Here is a 16,888-nt window from a genome sequence, read left to right on the forward strand (position 1 = left end):
CCTGCTCTCAAGGGGTTTACCTTCACGTGGAGGAATACAGCAAATAAAAGGAAACTGAAAAGAGTAAGGAGGGAGGACAGAGGGTCCCTGTATAGGAGCATGGTGGTGAAAGTCTAAGAGTCAGGAGTGCAGCCTGCAGGGGGCTGAAGACATGACTGGCCTGGGGGTTGTCTAAAAGGAACCATCCAGCTTGAGGAAGAGGCCATGGGGTGAGGTTATTTCCAATAGGAGGGATTAGACTGGTTCTTTTTGGACCCAGAAGGCAGCACCAGAAACACCAGGGTGGAAGTTTTCAAGGAGCAAATTTAGTCTTGATGGCAGGAAAACCATTAGAGTTATCTCACAGTGAAGTGGATTGTCTTGGACAGTGATGGGGTCCCCTTTTTGATAAGTCTTCATGTAGCTGGATTACCATTCAGCCATTCCTTTTTGGGAATGGCTTGTTCTGGGTAGCTGGTAGGGTCTATTTCAGTTCTGAAATTCTAGGTTTTTGTGATTTTTCTTTTTTTGTTTTAGAAATGCTAATTATTGAGCTTTTTATTACTTCTTTGATAACGTCAAGTGCTCTTAAAGGTGATAATTAAATAAATAGCTCAGTAGGTAGAGAACTGGAGCATCAATAGAAACAATTTCTCTTCTTTTGATGAGCTTTGAGGGGGCACCTGGACAGAGGCACAAGAGCAGGTGGGGGGGCTTGGCATTTATATCATTAAACTCTTTGGGGGGAATTTTGGGTTGAATGTAGGTTTTAAGCATGCTAAGGCCTCTAAGTGTGATTAGTAGCTTTCAATTTGTAGTTGTGTCATTTCTCTGAAGCACACAAAGAACCTTTCTGCTAGAGGCCTCAGTGAACTTAAGAAAGCAATGTATTAAGTATCCGAATTTCCAGGAGGAGCTGGTGTACCTCCCAACATCAATCAGAGTATAGTCATTCCTGGGTGGTTCACATGTGGATTATCTCGTGAATGGATTATCTTTAGCAGTTTTTAATTCCTGAGCACTTTTTCCCACACCTCCTAGCATGCTAGACTCCCTACCATTCTCTTACTCCTCCATTCAACCCACAACCTAATCAGCACATGCTTGGGGAATAGAAACTACTTTTAATCCTAATATGAGTAAAACAAAATCAGGCAATTAAACAGATGGTCAAAAAAAGTAATATTCTAGATTTCAATCTATAGCTAAATTAATTTTAAAAAATTATCTCTTGTTTCATTATGTTGCTCATTTCACTTTTTGGTAAAACAGAAAAATTCTTATATTGCTTACCCTACAATTTGTTGTGAGTAAAACATTTTGTAAACTGCAAAGCCCTACAAATAAATAAATGCGAATTGCTTTTATTATGCCCTTTTATCCATGCCATTGATCCACTCTATTAATTTTTTTATTCAGCAAATATATATCAAACACCCGCTACTTGCAAGGGATAATTAGTTTATTTTGCCCCTTTTCTTTTCAATAAGATTGGGCCATATCATGCAACAGGATATCTGGGCATGGGAGCCTTCATGAAATATGCTCTAAATATTAGTGAACCTAATTCTGGCTGTTTGCTTTTGATAGCTAGTCCTAAAGTCATTATTAAGATGTAGCAAACACTACTGGATAGATTTTATTTTCAGGTGCAGTTTATAATTATAACTATAATTATACTTTTATTGAAGTTATTCCCAAATTTCTTTAAATTAACCATGAGCAAGGTTTCAGTCCTTGAGAGAATAATTGGGGCAACCTAAGGTCAACAGGTTATAGCGGCAGCCGCCAAGTATATGAGCAGTAATTGTTTTAAGGTTTATTCTTGCTGGATAACTGGATGTGGATCTGGAAAATTTAAGATGGGAGTCTGCCCTTTGATGCTCAGGCCTGTGTACAAGATACCAACATGGTTAAAGGTGTAGACAGAGTTCAACAAGTATTTTCAGAATGCCTCTTGTGTTCTCAGCATTATGCTAAAAATGTTTATGGAAAGCAGTGTAGGGGAAAGGGCTTGTTACAAAGAAGTACAAAGCAAACATCTTTTCTTATGGGTTTCACACTCTATCTGGTAAAATAAAACTAATAGGCATAAGAGCTAGTTAATAGCATTTATATAACCAACATGCTTTAGTATGTTAACTCATTTGATTAGATGACAGTTAAGCTCCAACGTGTGTCCTAATAATTTTTCATACAGAAAGATTTCAGAGTAGAAGGAATCTATGTTGACTGTAGTAATAAGAAGAAACTTCATGGAAAGGGTGGGATTTGGGCCTTGAAGCATGGCTCAGATTTGTGTCAGCAGAGAGATGGTGAAAGGAGATAAGCTTCCAGATGGGAAAGCCATTAGGAAAGGCTTAGAATTTGGAATAAGTTAAATATTGTGTGTGCAGGACATATTGAGGAGGTCAATGGCTTGGCTGGAATAGAGTATATGTGTAGGTGAGCAGTAAAAGCCAAGTTTGTGTTAGTCGAGTGGGGTCAGAAAGACAAAGAAAGAAGATCTGACTCAATAATAGTTGGAATTTATGTGACACCCAAAGGTTTGAAAAGCACTTAAAATGTATTTAATTAGATGCTCAAGACAACCCATGGAAAGAGAAAACCCATGGAAAGGGAAAAAGAAGACATTTTGACTTTCCTTTCCCCTTCCTCATACACTTCTCTTAATCTCTTTTGAGTGATATGTCATTACACTCCTATAGCAAGCAAATGCTATCTAGTTTTAGTGGCCTTGCTGAACCTTTCTTGGGTTAGGCCTTGCAGGTATTATCATCCCCATTTTGTAGATGGAGAAGGCCCTGAAGAGATTAGCTTGTCTATTGCCAAATAGCTAGCAAATGTCAGAGGAGGAATGCATTATTCTTTCTACTACACCATGCTTTCTGTATATTCCCATATGCATCTGGAAACTGTGACAGAGCAGGGGAGCGATGTAATATCCTCCTTTAATCCTAAACCTGCCTCTCTTTTAAAGTTCACTGAGTGCTGGGCTCACACCTGTAATTCCTGCTACTGGGAAGGCTGAGGTTGGTGGATTGCTTGAGCTCAGGAGATCTGAGCCCCAGGAAGGCTGAGGCCAATCAGGTGCCTGTACTAAGTCCAGCACCAATCTGGTGATCCCCCAGGAGCAGAGGGATACCAGACTGCTTAAGGAGAGATGGACTGGCCAGGGTAGAAATGGAGAAGCAAAGTTTCAGTATTGATCAGTAATGAGATTAAGTCCCTGAGTGACTGCTGTGCTTTCAAACAGGGTGACATAGGGAGACCTAAACCCCTCCTAAAAAAAATAAACAGAAAGTTCACTGAACTTGGTAGAACTCTTGTCTGTCCAGGAGACAAGGATAACAAATAAGACCCTAGAAAGATTCATCAAAACCACTAAAAGCTATTACCAAGCTAGCAAGTGCTTTCTGTAGGAGTACAATGATATATCATTTGAAAGAGCATGATAAGACAGGTGGAGGGGAAGGAAAGTTAAAAAATGTCTTCCTTTTCTCTTGTCCCTCACTTCCTTTTCTTACCTCAAGGACTCTAGGACTAAGTACTTGAAGAAAACCAGTCAGTCAATAAGCATTTATTAAGTACCCACTAAGTGCCAGGAACTCGGCTAAAGTGCTGGGTATACAAAGAAAGATTATTTTCTGTATGACAGTATATCCATGGTCCTTGAGATCCGGTGAGCACAAACATAGGAAAAACATAGAGAATCTGATAGTTTGCCCATAATCTCAGCATCCATCCCCATTCAAGTCCTTAAAACAAGGTAAAATAGTCTGGCCTTTGTCTTTACTTAGTCTTTACTCTTCCATCACTCTCCTGTTGATAAAGGTACTAGCAAATGCAAAAGTGCATGAAAAGCCAGTAAGGAAGGAAGTATGATCATACTTCCTTCCTGCATAATCAGCTCATGAATCATTGAGGGATGTCGAGGAGAGGAAATTGTACTTCAGTTTGGTTGGGCAGTTCATTCTACTAAATAGCTGAATACTGATTCATGGGAGAGGTTCTTCTGTGAAATGAAGCTTTGGTTTGACTAAATATCAAAGTCGATGGGATGTAGATATGGAGGGGACATTTGTGATCTTCTAGGCCAGGGATCAGCAAATTCTAGGCCAGGGGCCAAATCTTGCTGTATTTCTCTCTTTGTTTTTGTTTGTTTGTTTTGGTTTTTGAGGCATTGGGGTTAAGTGACTTGCCAGGGGTCACACAGTGTCTGAGGTTGCATTTGAAATCAGGTCCTCCTAACTTCAGAGCTGGTACTCTATCTGCTGCGCCACCTAGCTTCCCCAAGTCCAGGAAGCTGACTGGTTTTTATATTTTAAAAATATAATAAAACCTTACTTACAGGTATAGAAAGCATTCTTCGCTTATACAAAAACAGGCAGGAGCTGGCCTGAATGCAAGGCCAGCCCTCTCATTTGACAGTTGAGGAAACTGAGACTCAGAGAAGTAAGTGATTTGCCCCAGTTCACTCAGATAATAAGTAGCAAAGCTGGAATTCAAACTCAGGCTCTCTCTGAAGCCAAATGCAGCCTCCTTTCCATTACATCTTTCTGCAACACATAAATGAAGTGGGGAAAATGGATCCTAACCAGGAAAAGATGGATGGCTTTTGAAAGGTGACAGAAGAGTTAAATCACTGGTCTTCTTGGCTGCATTCACAGATCCACAGCAGATCCACAGTGCAGAAGTTCTGTCCTTTCCCAAAAGTTCTTTGCCTTGGCAAAATTCTGCAATTTTGACAGAAGTGTTTAATTTTAGGGCTCAGTGCCATTCAGAAAGGGTTTACTGGCAAGGACGATTTCTATGTAACCACAGATGAATGCTACATTATAAGAAGAATGCAGTTTAGACACTGGATTGCTAAGACAGAAGATAATGAGATAGGGTAGGGGGAAATAACAGGGCTCTCTCCACAGCAGTCTACAAATTGTCATGTTTCATCCCTTGGATGGCTGGTTTTGTTGAAGCCATGTTTAAAACAAGCTTTTAAAAATCAGAGAGCCTTCTGGTTTCAGGGAACTTCAAGAGTCGTTTTTCATGACTGAGATAGCATCTTAAATGCCCATGTCTGCCTTCTAAAAATACTTCCTTTTATATGGTATTGCTTAATAGTGTAGGAGAAAGAACAGTTGACTTGGGTCTAGTTCATGGTTCTAATACTGGCTGTGTTCTACCTTATTAAGCACTCTGAGCCTTCGTGGCTTCCACAGCCTACCTTTCAGGGTTATTGTCATGAAAATGCATTGTAAACCTTAAAGTGCTCTATAATTTTGAGTCATTGTGTATTGATTTATGTTGTGTGAGCAATGGAAGTAGCTTCCAATTGTTTGGAATTGTTTCTGTTCAGAAATTGAATTTGGATTACTGAAGGAGCTTCTAATTTTCACCACAAATTGGAAAACAATTGCCTTCTTTTCTGCAAAATATTTTCCTGAAGTTATTTTTTAAAAAATGTTTTCCTCTGAACCTTATACATTTATTTACACATTTTGAGCTAGATTATGGACATTATCAAAAGTTGCTGTTTAGGAGGAGATGACACTTGAGGAAACCAGGGATTCTAAGATTTTAATTAGTCAATGAACATTTATTAGGCATCAATGCCAGGCATTAGGGATACAAAGAAAATGAGCTAATATCTGCCCTTGAGCTTACTTTCCTTATTTAAAAACTAAATTTTCTTGATTTTTAAAAATTTCTATATTTCCCAATGTATTTCTCCCCATTCTCTGCCCCAAAGAGCCTTCTCACATAAAAAAGCATAAAAAAAAGACCAGTAAATCCTAAAAGTCTGACATCTGTTCCATACCTCTGGTCCACCACCTCTGCAAAGAAGGAATTTGTAGTCAATTTTGCGCATTATAATTTCACAGCTCTTAATTTCAATTGTTTTGTTGTTATTCTTTCCAACTACATTGTTGTAGTCATTGTGTATTATTTTCTTGGTTTTGATTATTTCATTTTGTATCAGTTAATAGAAGTCTTCCTATGCTTCTATTTTATGGTCATCATATTCATTATTTCTTACAATGTAGATGAGAGATGGAGTGATGTGTGTAAGGAATAGCATGACCAGGTTGGATGGACCATAGAGTACAGGGAGAGGAGTAATATATAATAAGCCAGATTCTGAAGCACTTTAAACACCAAAGAGATGAGTTTATAATTTATTCTAGATTCAGTGGGGAGCTATATGAGTTTTTTGAGTAGGGAAGTGACCTCAAAATTATTTTGAGAGATGTGTGGAGGATGGATTGGAAAGGGGAGAGACTTGAGGTAGTCCAATTAGGAGGCCATTACAGTAGTCTAGTTGAGAGGTGAGGACTTGAACCAAGGTAGTAGTCATGGGAAGTAAAAAGAAGAGGATGGATGTGAAAGATGCCATAGAGGTTGAAATGACAAGATTTGGCAACTTATTGGGTATATAACATGAAGGAATGTGAGGAGTCAAGGATCATACTAAATGAGCCCAAATGACTGAAAGGATGGTGGTGCCCTAGACCAAGATAAAGATATTTGGAAGAGGAATGGGTTTTGGGAGAAGATAGCAAGTTCTATTTAGGATGTAATTAGTTGGAAATGGCTCTGGTACATTTACTTTGAAATATCCATTAGGCAGTTGGAAATGCTTGGCTAGAGCTAAGGAGGAAGACTATGTAAGGAGGGCTCCATATATAGATTTGTGAGCTGTAATGCCCATCATACCTATTATCTGAGGTATGGTTAGACAAGTTGTAGGACATGAATGTAATGGGATATCACTGTGTTGTAAGAAATAATGATTATGACGAATATAGAAAATCATAGGAAGATTTCTATTAACAGATTCTATTAACTGAAGTAGTCAAAACCAAGAAAATAATACACAATGACTACAACAGTATAGACAGAAATGATAATTAAACCCATAAAGCTAATAAAGTCAGGAAACAAAATAGTATAGAGAAGAAAGAAAAGAACCCTTTCTGGGAACTGTGTCCCTATCCCTTGGCTCTGTCCAGAATGGCCTTTTTTCTTTTTTCTCTTTTTATTTCCTGATTATATTACATTGTGCTATAATGCAACATAAGAGTTATTATGTATTTTATATATTAATATATAATATTATATATCACTGAGGGAAACTAACAACAATTAGTCAGGCAGGTAAGAGAAAGAATCAAGAGAGAGAGCATTATTTTGGAAAACCAAACAGTAGAAAATATATAAGAGAACGTAGTCAGCGGTATCAAGTGCTGAGGAGGATGAGGACTGAGAAAACACCATTAGAATTGTCCATTCGTGGATTGTTGGTAACTTTGGAGAGCAGTTTCAGTTGACTGGAGAGGTTGGCAGCCAAAGTGCAGAGTTGAGAACTAAGATGAGCACGAAGTAGATGCACAGAATAGAAATAGCTTTTTTTTTCCCTTTGAGTTCAGCTGAGAAAGGGAGGCAGGCTATAGGATGAGAGCTAAGAGGATGGGAGGGTATGCTAACAGGTTTTTTATGATGGGAGAACTTAGAATAGGGTATGTTTGTAGGCAGCAAGGAAGGGGAACTCTAGTACATGGGGAGAGATTGAAGATGAGTGAAGAAGAGGAGAAGGGACGTTGGGGGTAATATGCTGGAGAAATTAGGAAGAAGGGATGGGATCAAATGTAAATGTAAAGCAATTGATCTTGGCAAGAAGAAGTTTATCAGAGACTAGAATAAAGGAGGAGATAATAGAAGATATGTTGAAGGGTTTTTAATAGGAAATGATAGGAAGTTGTAACCAGCTAGATGGATAAAATTCACACCGGCTGGAATTCCAAGTCCTCTGGAAAGAGGCAGAAATGTTCCATAGGTTGTTGGCGATGTAAGTCTGAAGCTTGTAAGAAAGGTCTGGGATGAAGAGAGAGATTTAGGAGTTATCAGTGTAGTAATTAGAGCCTCTTAGTTGAAGCTGTGGGCTGACTGAAATTGTGGAGGGAGAGAATGTTGAGAGAAATAAAACTTTTCTTGTACAGGGTAGAATGCCTATGAGAGCCAGATCTTCTTAAAGTTTGGCAGAGAGGTAGTGCAGTGGAGTCAGGAAGACCTGAGTTCAAATCTAGCCTCGGACAGTTATTAGCTGTGTGACCCTGCTCAAGTCACTTAAGCTCTGTCTCTCTCGGTTTCTTTATTTGTAAAATGGAGATAACAATAGCATCCACTTCCCAGGAATATTTTGAGGATCAAATGAGATAATATTTGTAAAGCTCTTTGCAAATCTTAAAGTACTATGTAGATGCTAATTATTATTGTTGTTGTTAAATTATTGCCATTATTCAGGGTGTGTTGATTTGGGATGCCAGATGAGGTTGCCAAACTTGTGAAGTTGGAGCAACAGATTTCTTCCTAGTGAATACATGTGATTTTTTTTAATGCATCTTTTTTTTTTTTTTCTTATTGTACTGAATACCTATAGGTGAAGAAATAACAATGTGAGAAATGTAAAACAGGGCAAATATACTTGCACATTTTTATAGTGAATTTCTCTTTCTGAAAGTGTTTGGAGCATGTGTATTCTTAACTGTTAGTGTCAGTCATTTTAGTTGTGTCCTGACTCTTCATGACCGCATTTGGGGTTTTCTTGGCAGAGATACTGGAGTGATTTGCCATTTTCTTCTCCAGCTCATTTTACAGATGACAAAACTCAGGCAAACAGGGTTAAGTGACTTGCCCTGGGTCACACAGCTAGTAAGGGTCTGAGGCTGGATTTGAACTCAGGTCTTCCTGACTGCAGGCCCAGTGCTGTATCTACTTCCCCAGCTAGCTGCCTGTTAGCATTGTTACATTGTGTGTGTTTGCTTTGAATGCGCCAACTCCAAGCTCAAGTATTTATTTCTTTACATTCCTTAGGTGCCCCAGTGAGTGCCTGCAAAGGCTACCAGAGCAGTGGTTGCGGGATGTCTTGGAAGAAATTAAGTCCAGCAATCCTTCTTCTAAACTCTGTGCAACGAGACGCAGTGCTGGGATTCCCTTCTACATTCAGGTAACCACGAGACTTTTTTTGAAAAGACAGTGAACAGTACATGGTCCAAATCCCTGCCTTTGCTCAGCTGGAAACTTTTAACTGCAAAAGTGTTTCAGATGGAGCCATCTTGCATTTTTCCTCTTCTCCCTTTTCAGGCAGTACACATGCTGCTTTTGTTAGGAAAAGGGATCATAATACCAGAATGTCAATGTGTTGAGTAAAGCAGGCTGTTCCTGTGCTCATGGGCTGGAGGAGAGAGGAAAGAAGCTGGGAAGAAGGAGAGTTCATTCAGTAAGCCAAAAGGAGATCCCAGCACTGAATAGTCTTTTTTTATTTTATAATTTTTTTTACTTTTTAAAAAATGTATTATTTTTCACATTCTTTTCTTTTTAAATTTTGAATTCCAAGTTCTCTCCTTCCTTCCCACCCTCCCCCCCCACTGAGAAGACAAGCAACAAATAAATAATTAATTATACATGTGAAATCATGTAAAATGTATTTCCATATCAGTCATATGTTTTTAAAAAGCAAGAAAAAGAAAGTGAGAAAGTTGTATGTCAGTTTGCATTCAGAGTTCACCAGTTCTCTTTCTGGAGGTAGATAGCATTTTTTCATTATGAGCCCTTTGGAATTGTCTTGGATCATTATATTGATTAGAATAGCTAAGTCTTTCACAGTTTATCATCATTACAACATTAATATTATTGCGCACAAGGATCTCCTGGTCCTTCTCCCTGAACTTTGCATTAGTTCATATAGGCCTTGACATGTTTTTCACTGAATATACTTTTTAGCCAAACTTTTTTTGAGTATTCAGTGGGAAGAAAAAGAAAAAAATTAAGGCGAGATTAAAAATGTGGGAAAATTCCAAATGAATGAGATGAAGTTTTATTACTCACTTCTCCTTACATTCTTCTCTTTTTTGCTCCTTACATAGCCACTCAGTTCCAATAGACACCATATGCAGAAGAAAGGATTCATTATGCTTAAAAGAAAGAAGGATGTTGACTTGACACAGAGGTCAGCAATGTATAGTTGCACAGGGTTAAAGCCGGTAACCTTCATAAATCAACTCTGTGTTAGCCTCTGCTGGGCCACTGTTCTTTCTCCTCAGTGTGATACATCCTGGAGGAACATTTGTGCCTCACCTGAGCCTGAATACAGATGTGAGGGCAAGGAGAATATCTCCTTGTTTGGTGTGAACTGTGTGCTTTTAGCACACACATTTTTTCCACACACCAACATGAAATGATCGTCAGCTTCTTAAGAGTAGGGACAGACTTGATTTTTTTATTTGTGTATATTTTCCATCCACATAATCTGTTTATACAGTGCTTTCCCCCCCATTAGAATGTAAGTTCTAGATAGTAGGGATTGTAGTTTTTTTTTCTCTGCACATAGCACGGTACCTAGCACATAGTAGGTGTTTGATAAATGCTTGTGGAATTAATTTGTATTGTAACTCTTCAGGGTTCTTCTGTGCAGCTAAACAAAAATTAAATATTAGCCTATAAATGATGTCTTTCAGAGGCCAAAGGGCTAATTTTACAGGGAATTTTATTCCTAGTTCTCCGATTAAAGGAGCTGATACTTACTGCAGAGTCTTTGTTATAGCATCTGATGTACAATTTTCAACTTTGGAGTTACTATTAATTATGAAATCATAGATTTCATATTAACAAGTTATTGATATGAACCATTGCCTTGGCATCTTAGAATTTTTAGAGCAGGCAGTTATTTTAGAGATTGCCTAGACAGGCATCTTCATTTTACAGGTGAAGAAACTGAGGAATAAAAGGTTAAGGGATTAGCTTGAAGTCTGGGTAGCTGGAGCTACCTAAAGCTCCTGGCTCCAAGGTCAGTGCATTTTGCTCCACAGCAAGCTGCTTTCCCACTGTCTCATGGATGATTCAAACAAACAATTGAAAACAGACAAGTTGTATGATTATTCTGTGTGACGATGAACCTATACAGATGAACTTTGGAAATTTTGAGCTTGGGATTGTTGTATGAGGAAAAGGGAGTAGGGTGTGTATAAGGGGAGAGTACATTGAGGCCTGTTAATATCTGCCCTGTTTTCCCACAGGCATTGTTGGCTTCTGAGCCAAAGAAAGGCAGGATGGATTTATTGAAGATAACAATGAAAGAATTGATCTCTTTGGCTCTACCTTCAGGTGACTCACAGAGTTCAGTCCCACAGGTAATAATTAAAACATACTCCCTCAGAACCTTACCAGGAAGGCAGTTGTTTTAAACTGTTAACAGTCTTTAAAGCAAAACAAAACTCAGAAAGAATTCTCATTTGAGTGGACCTGCTAACACTGTATAAGTCAGGGACAAGACAGATACTCAAAACCGTTTGGATTTTGTTTTTGTTTATTGCCTCTCCCCCCTCCAAAATAAGCACCACTTCAGTGGCCATGTATTGTCTCTATAAGAAGTTGTTTCTAAGCTGTGGTGAAAAACATCCTGTTTCCGTTAGGGAGGATTTTGTATACAATAATGATTGCCTCTGATATTTATAAACTAATATGATGTCACTTAAGAATTTCCCATGTGTGTCTCTCTACCACTGGGGCATATTGAATAGAATAGGTCAGGCAAAACGTTTCTAAAAAAAGTTACCACCCAACCTTTTACAGATGAAGAAACCACATCTTTCCATTTTAATATTAGTTTATTTTAAGCCCCCAAAAACCTTGTTTTGCGAATTAGGTTTCAGTTATTCAACCAACCAACAAGCATTTTCTGAGTTTTTACCACATGCCAAGGCACTATGCTAGGCTGTGTGAGAAACATAAGGAAGCATTAAGACCTGGTCCACACCCTGTCCTGATAGTTTAGCTTAGTTGGGGAGAGAAGACAAATACACATAAAAAGGTATCTAATAATACAGGAATGTTCATGGTGAATGCCAGATGGAGTACACTCTAATGCTGGGCTTGTTCTTGTAATATCAACAGCAGCCTCAGAAATGTAGTTGCCACCTGACGGCTGGTGGCTACCAAACTTGGCCCGTGTTTGGTTAGCATGCACTCTGTATCATTTTGAAACAGGCATGGGGTCTCATTTCCCATATGGTAGCACCTCTTTCCAGTGTCTCTGACACTGTCTTCTATACTCTTCCTAAAAGTGGGGTTGAACAAGTATGAAAAACTCCCAGTCTGACCAGAGGGCCCACGCTCCGTTACCAGCACTCATACACAGTTCTGTCTACCTCATGCCGTAGCCGCATACACACCTGCCCATCATACACCCTTAGTGCTGGGACCTGGCTGGTTCCCACCTTTGTGGAAGAGCACACAGGTGGAGGGAGATGACTAGAAAGTGGAAAGTTCAGAAAGCAGGACATACAATTCTACCCCAGACCTTGAGAAAAAAGATAGAGACATTGTGAAAACAAAGATAGGTAAAAGGATGGGAAGGTAGGAGGCACAAAATGGAAAGATAATTTTTAAGAAATAAATTTATGTTGATATGATTTGTTTTTATACCACCAACAATCCCTCCTCCTCATTTTTTTTCTCTTTCCAGGAGCTATCCTTTATAATACTGAATGAGAAAGAGGGAGTAAAAAGTTTGGGAAAACTGAGCAACTCATCAGTAAAGTCTGACACTGTATACACTATTCCTCCCCCACAGTCAGCCATTTGGATGAAATGAGGGCGTGTGCCTTCTCATAAGAAGAAAAGATTTTAAGAGTATATGAGAGGCAGAAGCCGATGTTTAGGTCTTCTGTTCTTGTGAAGAGGTAGCATAGGCAAGCCATTATTTGTTGAGCCTAACATATGCCCATCTCTATGCTTGCACTGTGAGGTATACAAGAGAAAAAGACTCACTCATTACTTTTCAGGAACTTGCCATCTCTTTGGTGAGTCTAGACTTATCCACATGAAAAAGAGAAGAATATAATAGAAAATGAAGTTATAGATTGAGTTATAGAGATAAATGCTATTAATTAAAGATATTATCGGTGTCTCTTAGAATAATCAGTGTATATGTAAAATAGGATAGGCCTCATGCAAGAAATGGGACTTGAGCTAGCCCTTGAGTGTGGGGATTGAGATTGTTAGAGAGGAGGCTTTTCAAGTGTAAGGTATGGAGCTATAGAAGTGATGGATATCAAATACCACCAGTAACCTTCGTGTTGATTCATATTGACCACAGATTTAGCAGCTCTTTAGTATTTGAGTTTGAAAGGTTCTCTAATGTTTATTTAAATGAGTGCCTTTCAAAACAAACGGTCATTTGGGTCGGCTGTTTTTAAACCATTTATACTGAAATTTAAGAGAAAATTATTGAATCCCTTTTCAAATAAGTTTTCTTTCTTTGTGAAATCAAGTTATTTAGACTCTCCATAGACTATTCTGCCAATCTGGGTATTTTATATATTTGTAAATATTCAGCCTTTTCATTTATCTTAGTAGTTTGCATATTGTGTATAGTAGTTTCCAGTAATTATCTTTATTTCCTAAATTATCTTTATTTCTGTTGTTATCCTCCATCTCATTTTTTATTTTGGTAATTTGGTTTTCCTTTCTCTTTTAAAAAAAATCAAATAAGATAATATTCTGTCCATTGGGGCTTTAAAAAAAACCCAGAATCTAGTTTTACTGAACACTTTACTGAACACAAACATTTTGTTTTCTTTTTTGTGTTTATTGTTTGATTTTTAGCATCTCTGTTTTTGTGCTTTTTTTGAATATTATTTTGTTAATTTCTAGGTTTTTTAGTTGCTCAATAACTTCTTTGTCTTTTTCTCTAATCTACTAATATAGGTTTTTAGGAATAATAATTTCCAAGCCATATTTATTTCCATAAGTGCTTCCGAAAACAATGGATTTCAGTTTAAGTAATAAGTTAATAGCCATCCCACCCTCTACCACATATGCAAATTTATACTCTTTTAGTGACCATTTAATATTATTTTTATTAAATTTTGAAGGTTTTGCATTTTCTCTCTTTATATGTTTTAGTTTTGTTCTGTAGCTTGAAAGAATTTCAGTGTCAGTTAATTTTTTTTTTCTGGCTGTTTTTGTTCCAGGTCCATGCTCTAAATATCCTTAGAGCTTTGTTCAGAGATACTCGTCTGGGTGAAAACATCATTCCTTATGTTGCTGATGGAATTCAAGCTGCAATTCTGGGCTTTACATCTCCTGTCTGGGCAGTAAGTTACCTTTGTTTTCATCAAATTCCATGTGAGAGGGGGTTATTATTGACTGAATTTCATTCATTGGACTGCTGGGAAGAGGCACTTTTTCAAAGTGTTGTAGTGGTTGGCATAGAAAAGCAGATTATGTGGTCCAGATTTTAATTTTTTTATGTAAATTTCTATTGGTCTTTTGTTTACATATCTCTTACATTTTCTGGTGTATTCCTCCCCCACTGCCTTTTGGAGAGCCATCCCTTATAATTTAAAAAAAAAAAAAGGAGGAAGAAGGAAAAGAAGTTCTGCTATCAAAAAAGTCTGACATTATATACCCCAGGCCTTCACTTCTACAAGAAGCAGGGAGAAGTGTCTTTTCATATCTCTTCTTTGGGACCAAGCTGGGTCATTATAATTTTGCAACAGCACTCAATTTCCATTGCTTTGATGGTGTTGTTTTTGCTTATATTTTTGTAGTTATCAGATACATTATTTCCCTGGTTCTGCTTACTTCACTTTGCATTAGCTCATGCCCAGTTCCATGGGCCTAAGTTTTTCTGTGCTTCTCTGTGTTTACCATGTTCATTATTTTTTAAAGGACAACAATATTCCATTATATTAATTTCCCACAGTTTGTTGAGCTGTTTCCCAATAAATGGACATTTACTTTATCTCTGGTTCTTTATTGCCATAAAAAGTGTTGCTGCAAATCAGTATTTTGGTTATCTATCAGGCCTTTCTTTTTGTGGTTGATCTCCTAAGGTATGTTGTTGTTCAGTCATTTTTCAGTCACGTCCAACTCTCTGTGACCCCGTTTGGGGTTTTCTTGGCAGAGATTCTGGAGTGGTTTGCCATTTCCTTCTCCAGCTCATTTTATAGATGAGGAAACCAAGGCAAACAGGGTGAAGTGACTTGTCCAGGGTCAGTTAGGAAGTATCTGAGGCCAGATTTGAATTCAGAAAGATGAGTCTCCTCTCTCCACTGTACCACCTAGCTGTACCCTAAAGTATAAACCTAGTATATTCCTAGTGGAATCTTTGGGTCAAAAACCATGGGTATTTTACTCTTTATAAAGTTCCAAATTGCTTTCCAGAATGGTTAGACCAATTCATAGCCCCACCAACAGTCCATGAATGTGCCAGTCATTCTATACCCCACCAAACATTGACTGTTCCCATTTTTTTTTGGTCATCTTTGCTCATTTGCTTGGTATGATCGAAACCTCAGAGTTGTTTTGATTTGTATTTCTCTTATTAGTTATTTGGAGCATCCTTTTATAGGGTTTTTAATATTTGTAGCTCTTCATTTGAGAAGTGTTCATATTCATTGACTTACTTGTTGCGGAATGGCTTTTAGTCTTATATATTTCTGTAAGTTGTCTATATATTTTCTATGTTAGATGCTTATCAGGGATATTTGATACGAAGATTTTTTTTCCCCTTCTTAGCCTATTTGTGTTTATTTTGTTTTTATAAAAGCTTTTCAATTTCATGTAATTGAATTATCATTTTGTTTTTTGTATTTGCTTCTGTTCCTTCTTTAGTTAAGAATTCATCCTGTACTATAGTAGTCAAAGGTTTATGATCCACTTCTTTCCCAATTTTTTTTTATGATCTAACCTTTAATATTCATGTTGAGTGTTCATTTTGAATTTGTTGTGGAATATGGTTTAAGATGCTGACCAGAACCTAATTTCTGCCAAACTATTTTTCAGGTTTCTCTTTATTTATTTATTTATTTATTTTAAGGCCAATTGGGGTTAAGTGACTTGCCCAGGGTCACACAGCTAGTAAGTGTCAAGTATTTGGTCTGAGGCCAGATTTGAACTCAGGTCCTCCTGACTTTGGGGCCAGTGCTGTATCCACTGCGTCACTTAGCTGCCCTCATTTTTCAGGTTTCTCAGCCATTCTTGTCAAATAGAGTTCTATCATAACAATTTATGGTTTGGGGTTTAATGAGCACTGGGTTTGACTTTAGTTATTTCTGATTCTTCTTTGTCTAGTCTTTATCTGTTTTTCTATCTTTTAATCATTATCAAATGATTTTGATGGTTATTACTTTATAATATATTTTGAGATGTGGAAGTACTAGTCTTTTTTTATTATTTTTCATTATTTCCCTTGATATTCACTAGACCAGAAGTCAGTGGATAAATTACAATAGGTCTGTGAAGTTGGATGAAAAAGAAATTACATTTTAATTTTTATTAACCTTTGGTTTCCTTTATGATTTTATATGTTTTATTTTAGGCATTTAAAAATATTCTGATAAGGGGTCTTTAGGCTTCCCTAGACTGTCAAGGAGGTCCATGACACAAAAAAAGTCTTGAACCAATGTACTTGCCTCTACCATCCCCTCACTCAGTCATCCTGTGTCTCTTCTATCCTTCATAGCCTAACTACTTGAAAAAACTGTCTACACTCCCTGCTTCTGTTTCCTCTTCTCACATTAACTCCATAACCCTTTACTGTCTGGCTTCTGATCTTTAAGCAACTGACACTGTTGTCCCCAAAGTTAGCAATGATTTCTTAATTGCCAAATCTGATGATACTTTCTCAATCTTTATCCTTTTTACCTCTCTGCAACATTTGATGCTGTTGACCACCCTGTCACCTTGGATACTTTGTCATCTGGGTTTTCTTGACACAGCTGTCTCCTGGCTTGCCTCCTACCCATTTATCTATTCTTTCTCCCTCTACTTTGCTGGCTCATTATCCACATCATGCTCCATTCTCTTCTCTTCTCTTCTCTTCTCTTCTCTTCTCTTCTCTTCTCTT

The 16,888-nt window shown here is 37.7% G+C and overlaps 1 protein-coding gene across 3 annotated transcripts in view; it reads left to right on the plus strand.

The window, feature by feature from the left end:
* The window catches only part of THADA (THADA, armadillo repeat containing), a 438,429-nt gene that overhangs the window by 91,540 nt on the left and 330,001 nt on the right, over window positions 1–16,888 (plus strand). For all 3 annotated transcript variants that reach the window (XM_027865188.1, XM_027865189.1, XM_027865190.1), the window contains exons 23-25: window positions 8,851–8,983; window positions 11,052–11,165; window positions 14,010–14,132. In XM_027865188.1, the coding sequence (XP_027720989.1) occupies window positions 8,851–8,983; window positions 11,052–11,165; window positions 14,010–14,132 (370 nt within the window). The remainder of the gene's footprint in view (window positions 1–8,850; window positions 8,984–11,051; window positions 11,166–14,009; window positions 14,133–16,888) is intronic.

The sequence above is a fragment of the Vombatus ursinus genome, unplaced genomic scaffold, assembly GCF_900497805.2.
Source record: "Vombatus ursinus unplaced genomic scaffold, bare-nosed wombat genome assembly UNPS02014778.1, whole genome shotgun sequence".
NCBI classification, from domain to species: Eukaryota; Metazoa; Chordata; class Mammalia; order Diprotodontia; family Vombatidae; genus Vombatus; species Vombatus ursinus.